This window comes from Rhinolophus sinicus, chromosome 17 (genome assembly GCF_057876585.1).
Source record: "Rhinolophus sinicus isolate RSI-liver-muscle chromosome 17, RSI-T2T, whole genome shotgun sequence".
Lineage (NCBI taxonomy): Eukaryota > Metazoa > Chordata > Mammalia > Chiroptera > Rhinolophidae > Rhinolophus > Rhinolophus sinicus.
The window spans coordinates 196629802-196653760 of NC_142517.1; the positions used below are offsets into that span (position 1 = coordinate 196629802).

The 23959-nt window shown below is 41.3% G+C and overlaps 2 protein-coding genes across 4 annotated transcripts in view; one reads left to right on the forward strand and one right to left on the reverse strand.

The window, feature by feature from the left end:
- Positions 1 to 16499, reverse strand: part of CXCR1 (C-X-C motif chemokine receptor 1) — a 31140-nt gene extending 14641 nt beyond the window's left edge. Inside the window, exons 1-2 of one of the 2 annotated variants that reach the window (XM_019741776.3) lie at positions 16411 to 16499; positions 3692 to 3869 (exon numbers count right to left, since the gene is read on the reverse strand). In XM_019741776.3, coding sequence (XP_019597335.3) covers positions 3692 to 3839 — 148 coding nt within the window. In that variant the 5' untranslated portion in view covers positions 3840 to 3869; positions 16411 to 16499. Of the gene's footprint in view, positions 1 to 1419; positions 1473 to 3691; positions 3870 to 16410 lie in introns of those variants that run through there. The other variant, XM_088794432.1, reaches the window with a different exon arrangement.
- A 58-nt stretch (positions 16500 to 16557) lies between these two features.
- Positions 16558 to 23959, forward strand: part of ARPC2 (actin related protein 2/3 complex subunit 2) — a 28129-nt gene continuing 20727 nt past the window's right edge. Inside the window, exons 1-2 of one of the 2 annotated variants that reach the window (XM_074313188.2) lie at positions 16558 to 16700; positions 16916 to 16997. In XM_074313188.2, coding sequence (XP_074169289.1) covers positions 16924 to 16997 — 74 coding nt within the window. In that variant the 5' untranslated portion in view covers positions 16558 to 16700; positions 16916 to 16923. The remainder of the gene's footprint in view (positions 16701 to 16915; positions 16998 to 23959) is intronic. The other variant, XM_074313193.1, reaches the window with a different exon arrangement.

Here is a 23959-nt window from a genome sequence, read left to right on the forward strand (position 1 = left end):
AGGCTATAACAGGAGACAAAGAAGGATCCAGTAATCCCACTTCTGGGTGTTTATCCAAAGAAACCCAAAATGCTACTTTGAGGGGACGTGTTCATCTGTATGTTCATTGCAGCATTATTTACAATAGCCAAGATATGAAGGCAACCTGGGTGTCACTGAATGGATGAATGGATAAAGAAGAGGTGGTACATATATACAATGGAATATTCGTCAGCCATTAGAAAGCATGAAATTTTGCCATCTGTGATAACATGGATGGTCCTAGAGGGTATTGTGCTGAGCATAGTAAGTCAGACAGCAAAAGACAAATGTCATATGATTTCACTTACAAGAGGAATCTAAAGAACAAAATAAACAAACAAAACAGAAACAAATTCATAGATACAGAGAACATTTAATGTTTGCCAGATGGGAGGAGGGTTGGAGGTGAGTGTAAGAAGGGGAACGGATTAAAAAGTACAAACTGGTTGTTACACAGTAATCATGGGGATGTAGGGTATAATATAAGGAATATAGTCAATAATATTATAATAACTACATATGGTGTCAGATGGGTACTAGAATTATCAGGGTGACAGAGGGGAGAGGGGCTGGTGGCAGGGTGAAATAGGTGAAGGGATTAAAAAATACAAATTGGAAGTTACAAAATAGTCAACGGGATGTAAAGTAAAGCATAGGGAATGTAGTCAATAATATGGTAGTGTCTATGTATAGCACCAGGTGAGTACCAGACTAGTTAGGGGGATCACTTCTTAAATTATATAAATGTCTAACCACTATGCTGTACACCTGATGTAATGTACAGCATAGGGAATATAGTCAATAATATTGTGACAGTGTGGTACCATGTCAGGTGGTTGCTATACTTATCATGGTGATAAATTATTTAGGCATGTAAATGTTGAATAACTAAATGTTGAATAACTAAATGTTGAATAACTTGAAACTGATATTGTATGTTAGCTACATTTTTAATAAAAACATTTTTTAAAAAGACAAAGATCTATAAACAAATATTCATCTCTAGTTAATACTGTCCATACTGATGTATTTAGGGAGATGTCTGCTATTGTGCAATTTACTTTGAAACATGTCAAAAAAGCAAAATGGATTAATGGGTAACGTGATGTAAAATTCTTTCAACTTTGCTGTGTGTTTGAGATGTTTCATAATAAAATGTTGGGGAGGGAGATTAGCTGGCACTCAGTCTTGGCCAACTCCTTTAAACAGGGTATACACCCTCCAGTTTGCCACACACACACCCTTATTGCCTCATGCCCACACTGCTTCATTCATTTCCATTACCTACACCTCTCAGTACAGGGATCTTTTATCCTAGACACATATGGCATATCCAAATGGTTGTTCAATAAATCTCTGGAAGAGGCAGAATAGCATTGTAGCAGTCCTACCACTTACCAGTTTTGTGATCTTGGGCAAATTAATTCACCCGTGAGCCTCAGTTTCCTCATCTGTAAGACGAAGTAAAATGATGAATGCAGTTTTCTAGCACACAGTGGGCACCAGACAAATGTTGACTATTATTTCATAGTTTAATATATTGACTTTGTAAATGTAAACAAGTAAAGTGATGACTGATTTTCACAGTAAGAAACTCTCTAGAGTTTAGATTCACAGGGGGGAAAAGCGGGAACACTATTTTCCTGGAAATTGCCATATTTGCTTGCACTAAAGTTCCTCTCACACAAGAAAAGCTGTCTTTATCTAACAGATATTTAACAAGCACCTACCACTACAAATACCACCTGTACTGTTGACTAATCACTGTCTCTGCCACAGAGAATTCAGTGGGGTAACTGAAATAATAAACATATGTTCAAGTTCCAGGGGTGGCAAGGAAAGCTTCAGGGAAGAAAGGACACTTGAGTTGGGTCTTGCAGGATGGAGGGGACTTTTCCAAGTAGATTTAGGGAAGGAGGGCTGTCCATGCAGAAAGGACAGGATATGCAAAGGCACTGAACAATAAAAAAGCAACGGGATCCGGAAATTTGACAAATATTTTGTATTATTAGGGAAGACAAGAGATGAGACTGGAGAGGGAGATAGTGCCCAAATCATGCCGTTTGTCATGTTACAGAGTCCGGGTTTTATGCTACAGATAAAAAGCTAGTGACACATTTTAGGAAGATATTTCTACAGTAGATAGGGCTAGACTGACAGGAGAGAGACCTGATGCAGGGTGACCAGCTAGATACCAGTGCTGCCTGTTGCTTAGAAGAATTGCCTGGGACACTTGTTTAGCATACAGCTTCCAGGGCCCCACCCCAGGCCTACGGAATCAGAGTCTGGGATAAGGTCTGGGATTCTAGATGATTAACAAGCACCCCAAGTTTTCCAACCAACTGGGAAATCACCGAGTCCAGGAGATGGCGGCCACCATCTGAAAGGGAATGAAGGACTGAACAGAGGCATTCAGAGAAGGGGAGAGGGGGCATGTTACAGCGTGATATAGAAGAAAGAATCTACATAATATGGCAAGGCATTGCACATGTGGGTAATGACTTCCTGGCGTGACTATGTAGATAGCTGTATCATTTACCAATACAGGGAGTGCAGGACAAAGGTCAAATGTAGGGAGAGGAGATAATAACTTCTGCTTGACCGGGATGAATCAACGTCTACAGAGCCAGCACTGTCTCAATGGTGGTAAGAGCCATGGCTGGCTGAGGTCACCCCAGGAGAGAACATGGCGTGAGAAGTGAGGAGGGCCATAACTCCCAAACGTACTGATTTTCTCCTCTGCTTCTCACACAAATCTGTAACTTGAATGTCTCACATCTTCCAACCATGTTAAATTGTAATCAAGACAATAAATTACATGCATAAAGTTTGGAAATAGACAAGCAGAAAACTAAACATTCCCTAGGTCTCTGAAACCCAGATGCACGACAGAGTCAAGCCGCCTCCTGACTTTTGACATAACCCAGGGACAGAGCTGATGGGTGACATTGACAGGCCCCAGAGGAAACTCCATCTCTCATGTATTTATTCCTTTTGTCCTCTTGATGCTATTTAAGAAATAAACACTTCCTCTTTAAAGATGGTCCTCCTAAAAATACAGAGATGGCATAAAGAATGTCCTAGTTGTCAGAAAACCTGGGTTAGAGTCACATGAAGTTGGGTGACTTAACCACTTAGAACCTCTTTTTCCTCTTGTATAAAATAAGGGTAATAATTGCTATAAAGAACAAATGAAAAAACACACTTTAAAATGTGTCCAAAACTCTGCTCAGGTCTATAAAGAATAAAACCCCACCCCCACTAGCTCAAGTCAAAGGATAATTTATGGAAGTGATACAACAGGCAATCTCACCAGCTCGCAAGAACAGGAAATGAAGTACAGTTTGTCATTTAGAGATCAAAGCTGAAAGCCTGATATTACTCCCCTGCAATATTCTCTTTGGGGCCATATGTTCTGCCATCTTGGCTTCTCCCTGCTGGTCCACACGTTTCCACATGGCACACACTGCAATTGTCTATTCACTACCCATTCCCTTTCCATCCTCACTAAGAGGACCTCAGTTTGATGAGGCTGGTCTAAGCCAAGTGTGACAATCTGTTATCCACTCTTCCTGCCTCCCTTACACTGAGCAGTGGCCATGTATATGTTTCTGGCAAATGAGGCTTAAGAAGAAGAATTCTGCGAACTCTAGGAAAGCTCTTGCTTTACCTGACAAAAAGGAAAGATGCTTCTTGGGGGCACTCTTCCATTTTCTTCTTTTAGTTGTGATAGCCAGAGCTGCAGCAGCCATCATGGGACCGTGATTTTCCTCGTGGCCAAAAGAATCCCAATGAGGTCTCTCACTCTTGGACGTCATTGAGCCCCCTAGCCAACATTAGTGGATATCCTGCATAAAATAACAAAACCAGAAGAAGAAAAAAACCCTCACCCCTATGTTTTTAAGTCACTATGAGTTAGGTTTTTATTCCTTGAAGCTGCAATTACTCTTAACTGATAATATTATTATTTCATTTTACCAAATGTCAATCATCCTCAAACCATCAGTAGCATCTCTGCCATGGCTACTCAAGTAAAATGTTCTTCTTTAAACTGATTCACTTTCATTAATTTAAATACCTACCTTAGTCTTGTGGCTCCCATGTGTGAGTTTTTTCTAATACCCATAAAAACAAATACGTAACAATTAAAACAGATTTCCAAATTGGTGAACACATCCACCTGCCAGGAGGGTGGTCCATCCCAACTCCACAAAGAAGTCTCTAAGCTCAGGACCCTTCCAGGCTGTGTCTGTGCATCTGATTGTTCATTTGTACCTTCTATAATAACCTGATAAATGTATAAAAAAATAACAATTTTAATGTTCTAATAAAATGAAAGCAGATTTACCAGATATTAGCCCAAGTCATCTCAACGATGATGAAGGAGGAGGGTGGGGGGGGAAGAAAGAGAAGAAGGTTAAATGGTCTCATTTCAAAACTAAGATTTCTGTGTACCTGGGGATAAAACCATAAGGGATTATTGGACAGTCCTTTCTGTCTGACCAGATCAAGCTGCATAGCCAGAGAAAAACCAGGAACCCCAGGCCAGCTGATATTACTGGTATAGCAGACGCTGGAAGCGCCTTCATATGCTCCTCAGCACTTTGCTATGTCCATCTCCCAACAACGTCAATCTAGTGTTCATTCAATTGTAAAGTAATATTTCAAGTCAGTAGGAGAAAAATGGGTTAGTCAACACATGCTTTTAGGAAAATTATTGGGGGGGAAATTATATCCCTAATTCACTACACACACACACACACACACACACACACACACATACACACACACAATTCAGATGGATTGAAGGCTTAAATATAAAAGACTCAAGCCATAAATTATGGTACCTCATATAATAGACTGTCATGCATCAGTTAGAAAATGCCGAAGTCAATCTATAAGTACTAACAAGGAAATACTTAACCACTGTTCAGTGAAAAAGCAGGTTATAAATAACATACAGAATGATAACATTTATGTTAAATATGGTGTGTCTCCATATGAATATATGAGTGTAAATGCATTAAAGAGTCCAAAAGGAGTGACCTTAATCAGATAATAGTGATTACTTCTAAAGAAGTGACTAGAATGTAATCATATATTGCCGATCTAATTAAAAATAAGCAGAGAAGCTTATTATGCAATGTTAATGGAAAAAGATTAAGCTACAAAGTAATAGAGAAAACATAGAAGAATTTTTAAATAATTTTGATAACAATCTGCTTTCTTAGTACTATGCCAATGACAAAAACCATAAAGGAAAAGATTGAGAAATTTGACATGAAAATGTAAAAACTCTAATATGGCAAAGCAAACCAACACCACAGCTAAGACAAGTCACAAAATAGAAAAACATGATAAAGAGTAATACTATTAAATGATGGATTATTTAGAAATAAATAAGAAAATTACAAGCCAAATAGAAAATGAGTAAAAGGCATAAAGAAGCACTCCATAAAAGAAGACATGCAAATGACCAAAATTCATATTCAAATGTTCAACCTCAGTAATAATTACAGATAAGCAAATTAAAATGAGATGTCATTTTTCCTTTAGATTGACAGGATTAGAAAGGTTTATAATAGCCAGTTGTTGGCAAGAGTGTGGGGAAACAAGCACCCTTACATACTGTTGATGGAAGCCTAAATTGGCACAGTCTTCTGTAGGGCAATTTGGAGATAGGTATCAAATTTTGCAATGTGCATGTGTGTTGCCCTCCTCTTTGAATTTAAGAAAATAATGATGCAGGTGTGCAAAATTGTATGAATGAGAATGGTCATTGTATTCAAAAATTGGAAGAAATCTAAATGCTCATCAAAGGGTTTTTGTTCAATAAATGTATGGGACTCGGAGGTGTCATGGAGACCTGGCAGGTGTTACGACAGATAAGAAATCTTCACATATTGACACAAAGGATACAATATGAAAGTGGGAAAAACAGCTCATAATTCCACATATAAGGTGATCCTCTTGTTAAATATGTAACCTACTGGCAAGGCTGAAGCTCACCATTAACAAGTCTTATCTCTCTGTGAGGTAGAATTTCAAGGAAAATATTCTATATTCTTTCAATTTTTTACAAGCATCATGTGTTACTTGTATGGTAACTAAAGTCAATAAGCACTTCATTTTTTAAAATTAAGGAAGAAATGTATTATTTATGCTGTCCTTTAAAGAATTTCTGCACATATTCTTTCATTCAATAAATATTAACAGTTTATTATGTGGAAGGTGGTGTCTCAGGGATTGAGGTGGACACAAACGACAATCAGACCTGAGCCCAGGGAACCTCCCTCTACTTCCTGACACCGAACCAATACCATTGCTGGACCCACCCCGTACCTCCCACTTTTGCTCCTGCCCCAGTGGAGATGCTGCCCCTGGGCCACCCCAAAGCCAATCTTGTGCCCTAGAGTCCATCTCCCCCCTATTTTCTCAGAAGCCTCACGCTATTATCATCGTTGCTTTATCTTCAATTTCTCATCTCTTACAGCCCACGTGTGGGCAATGAAAATTGTTCAAGTCTCTTCCATCCTAATGAAAGGGAGGGAGGGAGGAAATTAGTTCTGGACAAAATTATTCTGGAGGAGGGAGAAGGAAGGGGACAGGAGGAGAGAAGGGCGAGGAAAGAGACGTCTTTAGCATATTCTCCATTCTTAACATTCTTAAAGAAATATGCTAGCTTGACTATAATAAAAACATAATAAAGACAGCAGTATAAAGGCAAGACCGTGAGAGGCAGAGAAGGTGCTCTCTCTCCCTTTGACCAAGAGGGCCGACCTAGTTCTGTGTACCTTTGCACCTGCTTTGGACTGCCCTCTCTTGATTTTAGAACCTGGATGATCTCGATGGTGAATGGATCATCTTTCCAGTTATCACTCGATTCCTCCTCCCCTACAGCCAGACTTCTAGAAAGAATTATCCGCTTGCCCTCCCTTTTCTCACCTCCTGTCTACTCAGCCCCTTGAGTTGGCCACTGAGCCCCACCACTCGACCAAAACCAGTTCTCCCCATGGACATCTCTCTGTCCTGTCTCAACTTCTCAGCAGCATTCAGCACCACACTCGTGTCTATCCTTCCATGGTATCCTTTGCCAGTGTTTCCTCTCCAGCCTGCCCTCAAGATGTTGGGGCTCCCAGCGCTCAGTCCTGAGACGCTTGCCCTCCTTTTTGTACCTGCTTTCCGAGACAGCCTCACCCAGGACAATGCATTAATCACTGTACAAACACCAATGACCTCCAGGAAATCTCTGCCTTATCACTATCTCCCCTTGGATGTCTCACAGATCTCATTCATTCATTCATTCTATCGAGCACCTACTATGTGTCAGGAACTACACTAGGTACAGGATAAAGAGCACAGAATAGGCATGTTTGATACTCTTGAGGAGCTTAACTTGTCTTGTCAACTGAGTTCAAGATATTCCCCCAACCAACATGCTCCTTCATGTTCTCTCAAGAAAGAGCACAATTACCACCCATTCTGTTCAAGCCAGAAATCTGAACCTTACGACTGACATTTTGCTTTCCCTTATCCTACCTGTGGTGGTCATACTCTAAAGTGATCCCCCGCCCCTGACTCCAGTGAGTCATGCCCTTGTACAATCCCTCCCCTTGAGGCAGAATCTGTGACTTGCTTCTAATCAGTAGCATATGGAGTCTGGTGACACCCTGAGCGGAGGACCCAGTCAAGCTGTACCTGAACTCCTGACCCACAGAAACCAAAAGATAATAAATGGGAGCTATTTTAGGTCGGTAAGCTTGTAGTAATCTGTTTCTCAGCTTAGAAAACTAATGCAGTACCTATCGAATCCATCACCAGAGGTTTTTGATTCTTCACTGAAATAATTTTCAAAAATATCCAATTCTCAGCATCTGCACTACTCCACCTCAAGCAAACTGTCACCATCTCCTACTCAGGCAAATAGACTAGCCTCCTGATCTGCTCTGTCACATTTGCCTCTCCTATCAGAACGGGGCCAAAACATGACAGTATCCTTCGCAAGCAAACAATTTGGCATTCCTTCAACTCAACATTTATTCAGCAGAGATGTGGAGAAACTGTCTATTAATAAAAGTGGTGTGATTCTTTTTATGCCAAAATGAGAGGCTTAATACATGTAATCTTCCAAAGCAGACTAACTTTTGGGAGGCATATTAAACCACGTAAAATTTAAATAACAAAATAAATCACTAATTTCCTGTAAATAGCACAACCCATTACATTATTCATATTCAGACTTTCAGCTGACTACACTTAATGACAGTTCTTGGCTGATTCATCTCAGATTTGGAGATTCAGCTTATGCGTCTATCACAAGTTTTTAATCTGGGTGAAGGGCAGTTTATCTATTTTTCCTTTATTTGCTTGTGTTTTAGTGTCAAGTCTAAGAATTCATCGCCAAATCTGAGGTTATGAAAATTTCACTCATGTTTTCTTCTAACAGTTGTGTCATTTTAGCATTAATATTTAGGTGGTTGATCCAATTTAAATTATTTTTTGTACTGGAATGAGGTAAGGGTACAACTTCATTTTTTTGCATATGGTTTTCCAATTGTCCCAGCACAATTTGTTGAGAAGATACTCTTCTTTCTCCCATTGAGTGGTCTTGGCACTCTTGTCAAAAATCACTTGGCCATAGATATTGGGTTTATTGCTGGACTCTCAGTTCTATCCCACTGGTCTGTATATGTCTGTCTTTACACCAGTACCACACTTTTTATTGCTGCAGCTTTGTAATAACTTTTGAATTCAGAAAGTGTGAATCTTCCAATTTTGTTTGTCTTTTAAAATATCATCTTGACTATTTGGGGTCTCTTGCAGTTCTCTACAAACTTAAGGATCAGCTTTTCCATTTCTGCAACAACAACAAAAAGTCAGCCACTGGAATTTTGATAAGGATTGCATAGAATCTGTAGATTGCTTTGGGGAATATTGCGACATCTTAACAAGATTCACATTTTCTATATGTCTTATATCTTTTTTGTTTTTTATCTCCTCCAATATTGCCTACTCTTGCATTTGATTGATTTTTCTAGTGTATAATTTTGATTCCTTACTCATTTCTTTTTCTAAACTTTTTTCTCAGTTATTATCTTAGTGGTTACCATTAGGATTAAAATTAACATCCTAAATTTATAAAAATCTAATTTGAATTTATACCAATTTACTTCAATAGCATACATTAACTCTGTTCCTAACCCTCTCCATCCACCTTTATGTTGTTACTGTCGCAAATGACATCTTTATATATTGTGTGCCCATTAACATACATTTATAATTATTGTTTTATGCATTTGGCTTGCAAATCATATAGAAAACAGAGGATTTACATTTAAAAATACAATAATACTAGCTTTTAAGTTTACGTATGTAGTTACGTCTACCAGTGATCTTTATTTCTTCATAATACTTCATGTTACCATCTAGTGTCCTTTCATTTCAGCTTGAAGGACTCCTGTTAGCATTTCTTGTATGGTAGGTCTACTAGCAATGAACTCCATTAGTTTTTGTTTATCTGGGAATGTCTTAATTTCTGCTTCACTTTTGAACGATAGTTTTTCTGGATATAGAATTCTTGGTTGATAGAATTTATTTCCCTAGCACTTTAAAGATATCGTCCCACTGCCTTCTGGCATCTATGGTTTCTGATGAGAAATCAACTGTTAATGATGAGCCACTTCTCTCTTGCTACTTTCAAGATTTTCTCTTTGTGTTTAGCTTTCAACAGTTTGATTATAATGTATCTCAGTATAGATCTTTGAGTTTATTCTGCTTTGAGTTATTTGAGCTTACTGGATGTGTATATTCATGTCTTTACATCAAATTTGGGGAGTTTATGACCATCATTTCTTCAAATATTTTTTCTACCCCTTTCTCTCTTTTCCTTTTTGGAGTCCCATAATGTGTGTGTTGATGTGCTTTATGCTGTTCTATATGTCCCTTAGGCTCTGTTCATTTTTCTTCATTCTTTTTTCTTTCTGTTCTTCAAACTAGGTAATTTTAATTTGCCTTATATCCAAGTTCATTGATTCTTTCTTCTGTCTACTTGAATCTGCTGATGAACCCCTCTTATATTTCACAGGTCCAGAATTTCTATCTAGTTCTTACTTTTTTAAAAAAGATTCTTTTATTGGGGTAAGGGGAACAGGACTTTATTGGGGAACAGTGTGTACTTCCAGGATTTTTTCCAAGTCAAGTTGTTGTTCTTTCAAGTTGTAATCATAGTTGTAATTGTAGTTGTGGAGAGCACAGCTCAGCTCCAGGTCCAGTTGCCATTGCTAGTTGCAGGGGGTGCAGCCCACCATCCCTTGCAGGAGTCGAGGAATTGAACCAGCAACCTTGTGGTTGAGAGCCCTCTGGCCCATGTGCGAATCGAACCGGCAGCCTTCAGAGTTAGGAGCACGGAGCTCCAACCGCCTGAGCCACTGTGCCGGCCCTCTAGTTCCTACTTTCAATTTCTACAACTTTATTGCCATTCTATACTTGTTCATACATCATTCATACATGGTTATTTCTCTGTGGTTTCCTTCATCTCCTTGGGTATATTTAAGATAGTTTATTGAGTATTTTTCCAGTAAGTCCAATGTTTAGGTTTCTTTGGGGGTGTTTTCTATCAATTTCTTCCTTTAAAAAAAAAAACAAAAAACTGTGAATGGGCCATACTTATCTGTCTCTTTGTATACATTATAGTTTCTAATGTGAATTGGGCAATTTGAATGTCCAAGTTTTAACCCTGGAAATCAGATCCTAAACACACACACACACACACACACACACACACACACACACACAGAGAATATTGTTATTGTTTGATGAAAATGCCCATCGTTCATTTAATGTCTTTTCCAAACTATTTTTGCAAAGACTATATTCTTTGTTGTGTGTGGTCACTGATGTCTCATTTTGTTATATCTGTGGTCAGCCAGTAACCTGACAGAGATTTCATTAAATCGCTGTCCAAAAGGAAAGGAAAGAATGGAAAGGAAAGGAAAAATAAAAGGGGTGTTCTGTCTCTTTAAATTCCCTTAACTGACACCACTGGGTAAGCCACTTCAGTGCAGTCTATGGGGTTAAAACAATAGCCAGCCTCTGTGCCCGCCCATTAGCAAACTGCCAGGCAGATCAAAACAAACAACCCTGAGTTTGGAGAACAATGTTCATATTGCCCACCGTTGCAAGCCACATCAGAGATGTGAACAGCCATCCGCATGACTGTCTACTGCACAGATAGGAGATGGTAGCTGCTACATGAAACACTGAGATTTACCAAAAGTCACCGGTATCTTTATTCATCAAGCACTTCCTGAATGCTGCAAGTGTTCAACTAGACTCCAGAGTTCCAAATAGTTGATTCTGATAGTTCTTGCAAGATCAACAGTTATTGCAGTTAAAATACTGATTCCTGGGGGCGGCCGGATGGCTCAGTTGGTTAGAGCACGAGCTCTGAACAACAGGGTTGCTGGTTCGATTCCCACATGGGCCAGTGAGCTCCGCCCTCCACAACTAGATTGAAGATTGCCAATTCAATTCCCGCATGGGATGGTGGTCTGTGCCCCCTGCAACTAAGATTGAAAACAGTGACTGGACTTGGAGCTGAGCTGCATGCTACACAACTAGATTGAAGGACAACGACTTGGAGCTGATGGGCCCTGGAGAAGCACACTGTTCCCCAATTTAAAAAAAAATAAAAAGACAAATACTGATTCCTGGAGCTTCCTATTTCACTATCTTCCATGACATCAATCCCCCACACACCATGTTAGTCTTGATTCCACAGGAAACAAATGGGATGCTCAAGATAGGACAATTCGAAGAGGGTGTATTTACAAAGGACTACAGACATGTGCCACATACTAACGACGTTTCAGTCAACGATTGACCACATATAGTGCAGTGGTCATATAATGGAGTATATGTGGTCCATTATAATGACGTTGAAAAATTCCTATCACCTAGTAACATCATAGCTGTCATAACATAGCACAACATTACTCACGTGTTTGTGGCAATGCTGTTGCAAACAAACCTACTGTATTGCCCGTCATATAAAATGTACACATACAATTATGTAAAGTATATAATACTTGATAATAAACAATCATGTTACTGGTTTATGTATTTACTGTACTATATATTTTATCATTATTTTAGAGTATACTCTTTCTATTTCTGAAAAAAAAGTTTGCTGTAAAACAGCATGTTACACCAGCAGCACACTGATACATCGCATGCTTACCTTGTCTCTTGATTGCATTTTCTTCTCTTGTGCTTCATTTAATCTCATGTTATTTTACACAGTAAAATGCTATACAGGCTTGTAGCCCAGGGGCAACAGGCTATACCATATAGTCTAGATGTGTAGTAGGCTATACTATCTAGGTTTGTGTAAATGCACTCTATGATGTTTGCACAAAAAATGAAATTGCCAAATGCTGCATTTCTCAGAATGTATCCCTATTGCTAAGTGGCACGTGACTGTATTTACAAAAGTGTGGATGTAAGGGAACCACAAGAGAGAATGCGGTAATCCAGTACTAAGAGCAGCCATGCTGATACCACACCTAGGCCCTAAGAGTTGAAGGGAAGGGGTGGTTACCAGGACTTGGAATGAAGAAAAGAGTTTTGCTGAGGTGGCCACTTTGAGAGAAGCAGTGACATTTGGTTGAGGGACAGCCAGCCTGAGGTAGCAACCTCACAAGGAAGAGGAAGCAGGGGATTAATTACTCTGATCTCCGTGTGTGTGTGTGTGTGTGTGTGTGTGTGTGTGTGTGTGTGTGTCTTTCTCTTTCTGTCTCTCTCTCTCTCTCTCTCTGTTTCTCTCTCTTTCATCTATCTGTCTATCTATCTATCTATCTATCTATCTATCTATCTATCTATCTATCTATCCATCCCTCCTTCCCGCCTTCCCTCCCTCCCTCCCTCCCTCCTCCCCTTCCTCTTCCGGTTGGGACTTCTTATTAGCCGACCAAAGCCCAAGTGCAAGGGGCCCAACTGATGTGGGTATGGAGAGAGGTGAAGAGTAGATCCAGGGGACCAAATGGATGCTAGCCAGACATCCCCTCAATCCCAAGATGACTCCCAGCCTCTATCTTTAAAACTGAAAACAGAAAATTTCTCGCTGTTTGAGAACAGTTACTTTCCCTACTTTGGCCATCAAGGTTCAGCGGGATGAAGGTTCAGTCAGGAAGCTGTTTTCATTATTTTTAAAGGTCCAGGTTTTTGTACTCTGATGTTATCACACTTGAAACTAAACTACAAAACTATCCTGCTCAGTAACAGATGCAAGTGTTGCACAGTGGTCAAGAGCATGGTATTTGGAGTCTGAATCCCAGCACAATAACCAGCCACATACACATTCTTCAGCCTCGCAGCACCTCACTTTCATCATCTACAAAATGAACTAATAGTAGTGCCTACTTCTCAGAGCTGTCACAGGGATTCAATGAGATGATACATGTAAAGCTATTAAAACAGCACTAGCACCGAATAAATACTAAACCTCAATAAATATTAGCTCGTAATGTCTCCAGCCAGCCATCTCTCAGCACTTCTCCCTTCCAGCTCTACCCACAATGTACTAATCTGCTTTCACTTTCTGCAAGATGTCATGTTATCTGGCCTCTGAGCCTTCATGCATGCCTCTCTATCTGCCTAATTCTTATTTTATAAACAATCAAATGTTTTTTAATATCAATTCATTTCAAAGGCTAACAATACCAAGTGCTAGCAAGGACAGTGAGCAATGAGAACCCTCATAAGTTGCTAGTGGACACATAAATTGGTACAACTAATTTGGAGACCAATTTGGCAACATTTAGCAAAGCTGAAGATGTCTATAGCCCACATCTCAGCAGTTACACTCCTAAAAACTTGCCTTATAGACCCTTCACACCTGTACACAGGAAATATGTATAAGAAAGTTCAAAGGAGAATTGCTTATAATAGCAAAAATACTAGAAAGAACTTTAATGTTCTTCAACAGGAGAATAAATGAACACTGAAAATCATAATGCATAATAATATGATGGAATGCTACGTCACAGTTAAAATAGCTACAAGTAATTACATGGGTGAATCTCAAAAATGTACTGTTGACTAAAAGAAACAAGTTTCAAAAGAGATTACAGTATGATACTATTACCAAAAAGCTTAAAATCGTGAAAAATATGCTATACATTGTTTACATATGGATACATGCATATGTAGTAAAAGTGTAAAAATATACTTGGGAAGGATAAACACCAAATGCATAGTGATAGCTACATTTGTGGGTGCAGGGAGGGAGATGAAGGAGAGAAGGAATGAAATTGGGTAGGGTTCACAGGAAGTTTCAACTATTTTTTTAAAGCTCTGAAGCAAGTTTAACATAAAATGTTAAGATTCAAGAAAGCTGGGGGTGAATACAAAAATATTTATTTATTCCATTTGTTATAAGTTTAAATAAACCAAATGCAAAATTTAAAAAAAAAATTGGTTGAAAATCTGTTCTAGGTCCTCAAGCAGCCAAGTGATTATCCCCTTTCCCATCCAACCTATCCCACTTCCACCCTTTCCTTCAAGTCCACCACCATTTCTATAGAAATCCATTTTCTATAGATTTTAGCCCAGTGGAAGGTAGTGGGGGGGTACAGGGCTGTTAATGGCATTAAGTGGAAGTCAGCTGTGACCCAAAGCATCTTCCCTGCTCCCATACACTCTAGGAATGTTTATAAGCTTGGCTAGGAACACTCACAGCCAAGCTTACAAACCCCAAACACACCTGGAAGATTCTTCTCTGGAGAAGAGACCTCCCAATAGTGACATTCATGGGCCCCCAATGAAATCCAGCACCTCATTGGTGCATCTTACAGGGAAGTCCATTAATACAGTGCTCCTCACAACGTAATGTGCATTGTGACCATGTTAAAATGCAGGAAATGGGCAAAACCAGATTGAAACAAGAGGAAGGAAGATCCTGGGATGAAGATTCTACAGAAAAAGTGGAACTTAAGTGTTTGAGTATATGGAAAATATTGCTAGATTCTTTGACAGTCTTAGAGTACTTGTGGTGGTTGAGGGGCAGCCAACTGTGGATATATAGAAAATTGACAAGTGAGAGAAAAAAGGCAATTATTAACTCCAAGAAAAAATGAAGGGCTGTATAAGCTAGAAGGCATAGTTGTAGTACACTTCTTGGCTTATTGGTAAATAATATTTGCCTATGTAATAATTTAAATGATGATTATTGGTTTAACCAACAATTGTTACATAACTATGTCAAGGGGTGAACAGAAGTGATAGAGCCACGTTCTTATCTATTACCGCAGGAAGTCAGCAGATAATCCTTAAAATTAACAAATCAAGAATTAGTCATATAAACATTTATTTAGATATATGGATCTAATCAAATGAATATGTAGAAGGGTTGAGGATAAGTCAGTGAACTGACTTTTTTCATTACAAGCCTTTAGTATAGGTATATATTTTTTAAATACATATATGCATTATTTTAGTTCAATAAATGTTAGCATATAATTTGGGGGCATCTGCAATTTGTTGAAATTTATCCATGGCTGGTAAACAAGGAAATCTGTTTTAAAGGGCTGTCTGGGCCTTGATGACAGGGGCCAGTTTTTCGTTCATTTTGTTGTTCATATTGCTCCCCTCCCCACCTCCAAGACCACTTGGCAGAAAATATATCATTGCATGGAGAAGGGACTTAACTAAGTTTGTGAGATTCACCCTGGAGGAGGAAAAATACAAAACAAGGCACACACAGGCAGAAGGTGCAGATATAGCACAAAAATGAGTTCAGATTCTTGCTGATGAGTAAGAAGGTATATGTGGCAGAGGTACTGGAAGGTGAGGGTTTCAAAGACAAAGATAATCAAGTTCCAGCACCCGGAGGCAGCCCCCAGGCACAGAAATGGAGGAATGACAGGCACCCAGGGAGGCCCATCCAAGTTGCCCTTTCACCTTGATGACTTCTCAGTCCTTTCCTTCACTGCCTTTTAAACAATTTGTAGTTATACCATTGAGAGTATATTTATTGTCTGTTTCCTTTACCAGACTCTAAGCCCCACTAGGGCAGGACCTAGTCTATTTCATTCACCACTGTATCCCCAGCACAGAACAGGAGCCCACTAAATATGAGTTGGAGAAATGCGTGATGATGACGCTGGACAGTCATTAGTGTGGCATGAGGAAGGGGCACCTCCAACGAACAAGACGAGAGCAAAGAAGCCGGCTGGGAGATGAGAAGAGCAAGGTACTTGGGGGGTGGGGGAGGGGGTCTCTGAAATGACAAGACCGGAAGGGTGGAGCTTGACCTCTGGGACGAGCGAGCGGGAGGGAGGGGCTGGACAGTAAGGCAGGCCTTGGGAGACTACAACCGGCGGGGAGACATACTTGCAGAGACTGGATCCGAGTGGGTCTGTGAGAAACTGGAGGCGGGGTGGCGGTATTACGCGTGCGCAGACGCAGCCTCCGTCCCCCCCGGTGCGCGCGCCTGCGTGCGCGCGCACAAGGGATTGGAGCGGAAATGGAGTCGCGGGGCCGCGCGTCCGGGCGGCGAGCGGAAGTGGGTGTGAGAGCGGAAGTGGCCGGCTGGAGCCGGGGGCTGGGCGGGGACCGGGCTTGTCGGTGAGGCGGCAGCGGCGGCGGCGGCTTGGCAGGCGGGTTCAGGCTTCTGGGGCCAGGTGGGTCGGGTGGGTGGGTGTCTCCACAGTCGGTGCGTGCGCGGGCAGCGCGCGCGTCTCCCCCATCGCCGTATCCCGCTCCCTCCCCGCTTCTCCCCTAACCTCCTACCCCACCCAGCCCCCCTCCTCAGGGGGCAGCAGGACATCTCCCTCCGTCCTTCTCTCCCTTACCCACCCTCACCCGCCCTTGTTTCTCCTTCCCCTGCCCGGGGCAGCCGCCGCCATGATCCTGCTGGAGGTGAACAACCGCATCATCGAGGAGACGCTCGCACTCAAGTTCGAGAACGCGGCCGCCGGGTGAGCGCGCGCCCGGGGCCGGAGGGCGGCGGGGGAGGCAAAGTTGACCCCCGCTAATCCCAGTGTCGTTGAGCACCCCCCAGACGTGAGAGAGATGGGGAACCTGGCCGGGTGTGGGGACTGCCCCAGCGGAGTAGACGTGGGAGGCGATTGGGCGCGGTGGGGTGAGGGGCAGAGATGCGTGGGGAGAGGCTCAGAGGAGGGATGCGGAAGCAGTGAGTGGACTGGAGTGCGCGTGCTAAAGGGCAGGAGACCTGTGGGACGCGGGTGCAGCTTGGGCTGGGACTCTCGCAGGAGGATCCCACTGCCCTTTGGAGCGAGCAGGGGACCACTTCCCTTCGTATTCCCCGTCATTGTTCCGAACCCGAAGAGAGCCCGTTTGGATTGGGTTGGAAGGAGTTTTCCAGGAATTCCTAGGGCTGGAGGAGGGTAGAAGAAGCAGGCCCAGACCATCATCAGCCTTCTCGCTCCCTACCCCCAGCTCCTCATTTAAAGGAGCAGGAAGGAAGACTGAAAGTAGACCCACTCTTGCAGCCAGAAAAACGCGATGTCTGTAGTTTCTCTTCCCTGGATCCTACTGAGAGACACTGGCCATTTCGTTACACATTTCTCAAGCAAAGCTGATAGTCTCCCCATCCACACCCCTTCCTTATCTCTGTTCTGAGATACTCGTTCACTTTTCCCCACCCACTGGCCTTTATCTGGTTATCGTTTACATTCATATACCAGACCCCTGGTCAGATTTCTCCTTTGGTAATCCTGGCCCAGGTACACACTTGAAAGCCTTCAGAGTCTATAAAGGTCTCAGATAACCTTTTTTATCATTGGCCTTTTTAAAGGTGGGCTTAGGACAGATTTCAAGGCACCCTTTTCTATCAAAACACAAGAATCGGTAGAGGACAACCTCCTCCCTCAAAGCTGCTTTGCTTTTAAAACATGAGCCAAGGAGTTGCTTTTAGCTTCTTATTTTTGGTGCTTGGGGCCAGTCCCTGTGCCTCATTTCCCCATCTGTGATGATGGGGCTTCACATCTTGGTTGCACAGTTGAGGAAATAAGTGCAAACTGTTTCTGGTGAACTGGGAACTAGGCAGGAGAGGATTGGAGGAGGGGAACTTCTAAGTGGTCATATGAACTTGTGGCTTGGAGGCATTAAAATACTTCTAACCCATTGTTTAAATTGAATATATTGTGTTCCTCCTATCTCTTATAAATCCACAGATTTTATCTGTAAAACAAAGCACAACTTTCCTTGAAGTGAGCAGTAGCTATTGTTTCCTGCCAGGGGCTGCAGTAGCTTATATTTTAAGCTAACTTGCTTCTTGTATCCAGCCTCACTTACCAGTTCCTTTGCATTTTAAATGTTCAAGCGAATCAGCTCAGAGTCTTATTTTGGGTGATTACTGTGTACTTTTTTGAGCACTGCAGCACATAGGAGGAAGTTAAATTGACTTCTGCATTTTCACAGCTGATCTTAAGTGCATTCTCAAGTCTAGACTAGTAAAGAATGAGACCTGGGTGGTTATAAGCTGATCCACCAGATAAATGCCTGCATTTTCAAGTCGAAGCCTGCCTTATAGGAGTCCATTTACATCTGTTTGTGTTAATAACTTGATTCCCAAATGTAACCTATTATTCAAAACTTCAGCTCTTTTCGTTTTAGAAAATTACTCTTAAAAAGAGCAACTAACCATTTCAGTGGAATTAAAGTAGGCACTCAAGTCTGGAAGGCGTAAGTTAGAACTACTAGGCCATTTCTAACAAAGTATATTTTGTAGCAGTGTTGGGTATTGGGGCCGAGCAGCAAGTTCTGGCTCTTACCCTGGCCCATCTTCCCATTCAGATATGACTTTAAATAAGTAGGCTCAAAACATATTCTGCTGAAAAGCACTTTGAACGTCTTTGAATAGAGACCATGATATCCTGCCTAAGAGGTAGGGCTTTCCTGGAACCTAGCAGAAGCCAGCTTCCAAACCCGAGTGTTAATTTTCAGGCATCCCAGTAAGATGAGGCGGCAGTGATGTACATATGTATTTTTCAAGGTGCATGCCTGGGGCAGAACTTCCAGCAAAGGATGACTAGTGTGATCATCATAAACATTTATGAGATTCTACCAGTGCTTACCAGGCAGCAACAGAAAAGGGAGCCTTTCTGAGAGAGCCTGTTGGCCAAGTTACAGTGGAGCTAATGGGTGAGATGTGTGGGGGTAGAGATCAGAAAAAGATATTAAGGAAAGGGAGTAGCTTGGAGGAGAAACCATGGAGATTTGAAAGGCTTTGCCTGTGTGGAAACCTGCGGGGAGAGGTCAACTCCACCCTGCTTTACTGGTCTCAGAGCAAACCAGTTGGGGAAATTACGGTTCAGAGCAGCCCTTTTCAGAGTGAATCTTCCAACTCTGATATCCTATAGGATAGGACATGTAGCCAGTAGCTACATGTGGCCAGTTAAGTTTAAGAATTCATTAAAGTGAAATGAAAATTAAGTTCCTCAGTCAGTTTTAGTGCTTAGTTGCAACACGTGGCTAGTAGCTGTCGTGTTTGGCAAGCGCACATGTAGAACGTTTGTATTGCAGCAAGTTCTAATGGACTGCACTCTTCCGGCTACTGAAAATGTAATCATGAGATAGTCTTAAAAACATTTCTGTGGTATATACTTCAGAGCACAGTTGTAGTACCTTTACTTTCAAGGTTGATCTTTTCTTTCTTTAAATGCTGCCTCAGAGCATCCTGTTGGATCTTCGTGCCTGTGACATGCTACTAAACGTCTGAATTTCCTTTGGGTAGAGCAGTTGTGTCATCTAACCTGTTTAAGGAAACATTTGGTCATGATAATCTTTTAACTTGGAGGCAGTTCCGACAAAGTCTAAGATTCATTCCAAACAAATTGCTTTTTATTTTTTCCCACCACACTCTTGGGAGAACAGCTTATTGGAATGATTCATACATAATGTCCTCACAAAATTGGTAATTATTGGTAAGTCGTCTTTCCAATAGCCTACAAACGAAGAGAATGTGACTGATTTAAAAGCTCAACTCTTTTTTTTTTTTTTTTTTTTGGCTCAGCTATACTCAACACTGCAAATAATCTCATGTGCAGATCTTGTCAACAGCTTTTCCTTTTCATGTAGGGAGTCTTACCTAGACCCCCAATTAAAGCAGAAGTAATCTGGCATATTAATTTAATTTTTTTGTTACTGTATATACACCAAGAACCTTTTCAGCCTCACAAGCTAAGCCTGTCACTTAGCTAGAGTCTGGAGTCCAAGATTGAGGAAATGCTGTCAGATGCAAATTGCTGCTGATTTTAAGTGTGTATCGCTCCTTGCTACAGCTGTGCAAATTGTGGAGCGTTGTGGTTCTGTGAGGGGGAGTGAAGCTCAGAGAGCCAGCAGTGCCAGTTGGGGTGGGCGAGGACTGGGAGAGGCGAGATTTGAGAAAGGAATAAATTAAATCGTGCTGATACCTTGTTCTCATTCCCAAATATGCTACATATGTCCTCAGAGAGACAGACTGGTTTGAAGTGACTTGGAATTAGGACATTGTTTAAGCATTTAGAAGAACTGGAATGTAGTGGCTGATGTGCTAAGAGGATCTGGATGGTTTTTTTACAGGTCAGTATAGATACACACTGCTCCCTGGCCTCTGGCCTCTGTGGGACTGCTTTGGGAATGAAGCCCCAGAGCTACATTCCACAGAACTGATGGCTGCTTCGGGGCAGGGTCTATGATTTTAGTCATCTTTGTGTCCCAGCATCCTCACTGTGTGTGTGTGTGTGTGTGTAGGCAGGTAGGTAGGTAGATAGATATAGTACCTCCAAGTTAAAAGGTTATCATGACCAAATGTATTCTTGAACAGTTTACATGACAGAACTGCTCTACCCAAAGGAAGTTTAGACTATTTGTGTGTGTGTGTGTGTGTGTGTGTGTGTGTGTGTGTGTGTGTTCAGCTCAGTAAATGTTTTCTTGAAGGATGAAGTCCGAATGGTTCTTAGTTTCTTGGAGCTTATCACTTTCCTGACATTGTGTGGACCGCCTTTTAGATCGTCTTTACATATTTTGAGATATGCTTCAGCAGAGAGGAAGACCACATCTTAATGTGATCCATTTTTGTAGGCCTTGCTGGGAGCCTTATAGGGGACTTGAAGGAGCGTGATCAAACACCTTTATGGTGAGACAGTGAGCAGAATCCAGTAATTCCTCTAATTCAGCTCATGAAAAGGATAACTGAAGAAAGAACATAAATGCCCAAATGGGGAATTAGATACAGTTAGGAGTAAAAGCTCCAAAATCCTTAATGAGAAAAGAAAATTGGGTAATACAGTTGCTGGGAGTTCTTTATTGACTGATTAGTGACATTCTAGAAGCTTCCTTAGGAAAAAAATGATAGAAGAAATTTTTTTCTGAAGGATTTTGAGAAAAACTCTTAAAACCCCTCTGAAAAATTTACTATGTTTCACTGTCCGGTGCTGTCCAGTCAGTAACGCTAAGAACTTACCCAGCTGGCTCCTTCTAGGATTCCAGACATTGCAACATAGTCTGGCTCTAATGGGGGTTCTGTTCCTCCTTGTACAGCTGACCGGCTGCTGATTCTGGGAATCACCACAATCCCAACCTCTCCCAACCATGGCTTCTAAGTCTGTTCTCCTCTGACATCACCTAGAAGAAAAACTAATTTATTGATCATTTATGAACTGGGCATTTTGTTAATAAGCTTTAACATGGCTTCATTTGATTTCAAATGTTCCCATGTGATATAGAGCAGTTCCCATTTACAGTTGAGAAAACTAGAGCTCTTGGGAGTTGTGGGAGAGGAGACATGTATTAAGCATTGTGCAGGCAGCCAGCACTGGTGACTCCTTACCTTATTTAAGATACGTCACACACAGAGCAAGATCATATTTGTACATTTGGGTAAATGGTCTGGCCTCAAGGTCCTGCCACCGGGCTGCTCTAGGCGCGGTGGGGTCGTTATCTCAGCATATCTGTAACTTAGTCAAAAGACACTGGTTGGGAAACTTTGCTGTACACATATCATCTCAGAGGGTCTAGAAAGGGAACCTGAGCCTCAGCGACATTTGAGTAACATTGCCTGTGGTTGCACTGCCAGTGACAGAACTTGAGTTGAACAGTCAACTCTGAAGGACTTGCTTTTTCTGTAATTAAACTCACCCCTACTCTCTGGAACGTTAGCAGATGGTAGAATAGAAAATAACCATTTATCTTTTGGGCCTGTTAAGTGGTATACTCTCCGCCAGACTAATCTTACTTACTCCCCTCTAGCTCCATGATTTTAAACCACAAAAATAAATAACACCTGGTTTGGGGATTGAGACAAGATCCTGCCATGGGATATTTCACACTCCATACAGTTTCCTTGTTGGAGTGCAGAGTTCTCGGACCTCTGACTCCCAGATGACTTCTCAAGAAGACTCCTTTGGCCTGATGCTCTCTCTGCAGCCCATCTCTGTCTTCTGCAACCTTTCCTGAAGCCATAAATAGTAAACTAAAATATTAATGGCAGTGATTTGACAAATATTCTCAAGTCAGGCAGCAAACCACTTAGTACAGATCTTAGCGACTTCTCCCACTGGGGATTTGTGCTCAGGGAACTTTATGGCCTACAGAAACTCAAAATTTCAGAGTCAGAATGTTTACAGCTTGGAACCCTAAGGTGATTTATTTATAGCTGATTTTTCTCAGTCTGTCGGTGAAGTGGGAGCGTAAGGAACTCATTCTTTCATTGGCTGCCTTAAAACCTAAAGGTTAAAAAAAAAACCACCACCACCTACTAAGTGATGCAATGTGGACTTTTATAAACCTCCAGACTGACTCTTTGGCAGAGCCAGACTTACCCAGGAAAATACGCTTCATGCTTCCTCCCATTGTACACTTCTCAGTATCTCATTCAAATGGGCCATAGATTCATGTTCGCACTTCTTCCTTCTTTGCTCTTGTTTTCTAGAAGTGAGGAATGGTTGTTGGCCATTCATTGCCTTTGTTTCCTGGCTATGGTTTCAAATGAAAGATCAGAAGCAATTTAAATTTTCATCCAGTTTTCTTTTTTAATCATATTCTGAACTCAGCTTCTTCATAAAGCCACTAGATGCTTCCATTCTTACACCCAAAGTACTTTTCCTCAGTCACATACGGATGGCCTTGAAGAAGCAGGATGGAACTTTGTATGTGATTTGTATGGGTTGATTTTTTTTCAACAGGGGTAATATGCTCAATAGAAGCCAATTTCCTTGAAAGGTATTGTTTAGCCTCTACCGCAGCTTTTTTTAATAGCCATAAAAAACGTCATATATTCTGTTATTTCCCAGCAACCCTGGAGGGCAGGTCAGTCTTGGTTTCTTGTGTAGGTGAGAGAACAGGTAGTGTAAAAGATACGTACTTGATTTTGAGGCTTGCATGAGTTAGGCAAGAATAAATGTGAAAATATGTCTATCTTGTCTGCTGGCCCACAAAACAAAGTGGAATCATTCGAGTTAGTAGCTAGCAGATTAAACAGTAGAATCATTTGTTTCCTACCATTGGGCTTTGAGAAGTGGAGAGAGCATGTAAAGTAGCTTTTCACTGGGGGTTGATTGACCATTATTGTTTATAGCTAGGATGTGTTATCATGCTTTCTAGGTAATAACTCAGCAGCATTTATCAAATACAAGTCCATGTACCAGGCTAAGCTGGCAATGGTACAGAAAGTATTAGGCTGTCATTGCCTTCCAGTATAGGTCCTTTTGGTCTGTTCTCTTATTTCATCTTGAGCAGTTCTACGAGGTAGGTACGACCATTTGTGTTCTCCAATTTATACATGAGGAGGTCAGAAAATCAAGGCGTATAGTTGTTAATTTGTCTGAAAACAGATCCTGATGCAAAAGCTAAAGTTGGAAAATAGGTGTGTTGACTGTTCTCAGTAGTTTCAATGTTCTGTGCTACACTTTCTGTTGAAGTACAGCCTGGAATTTCA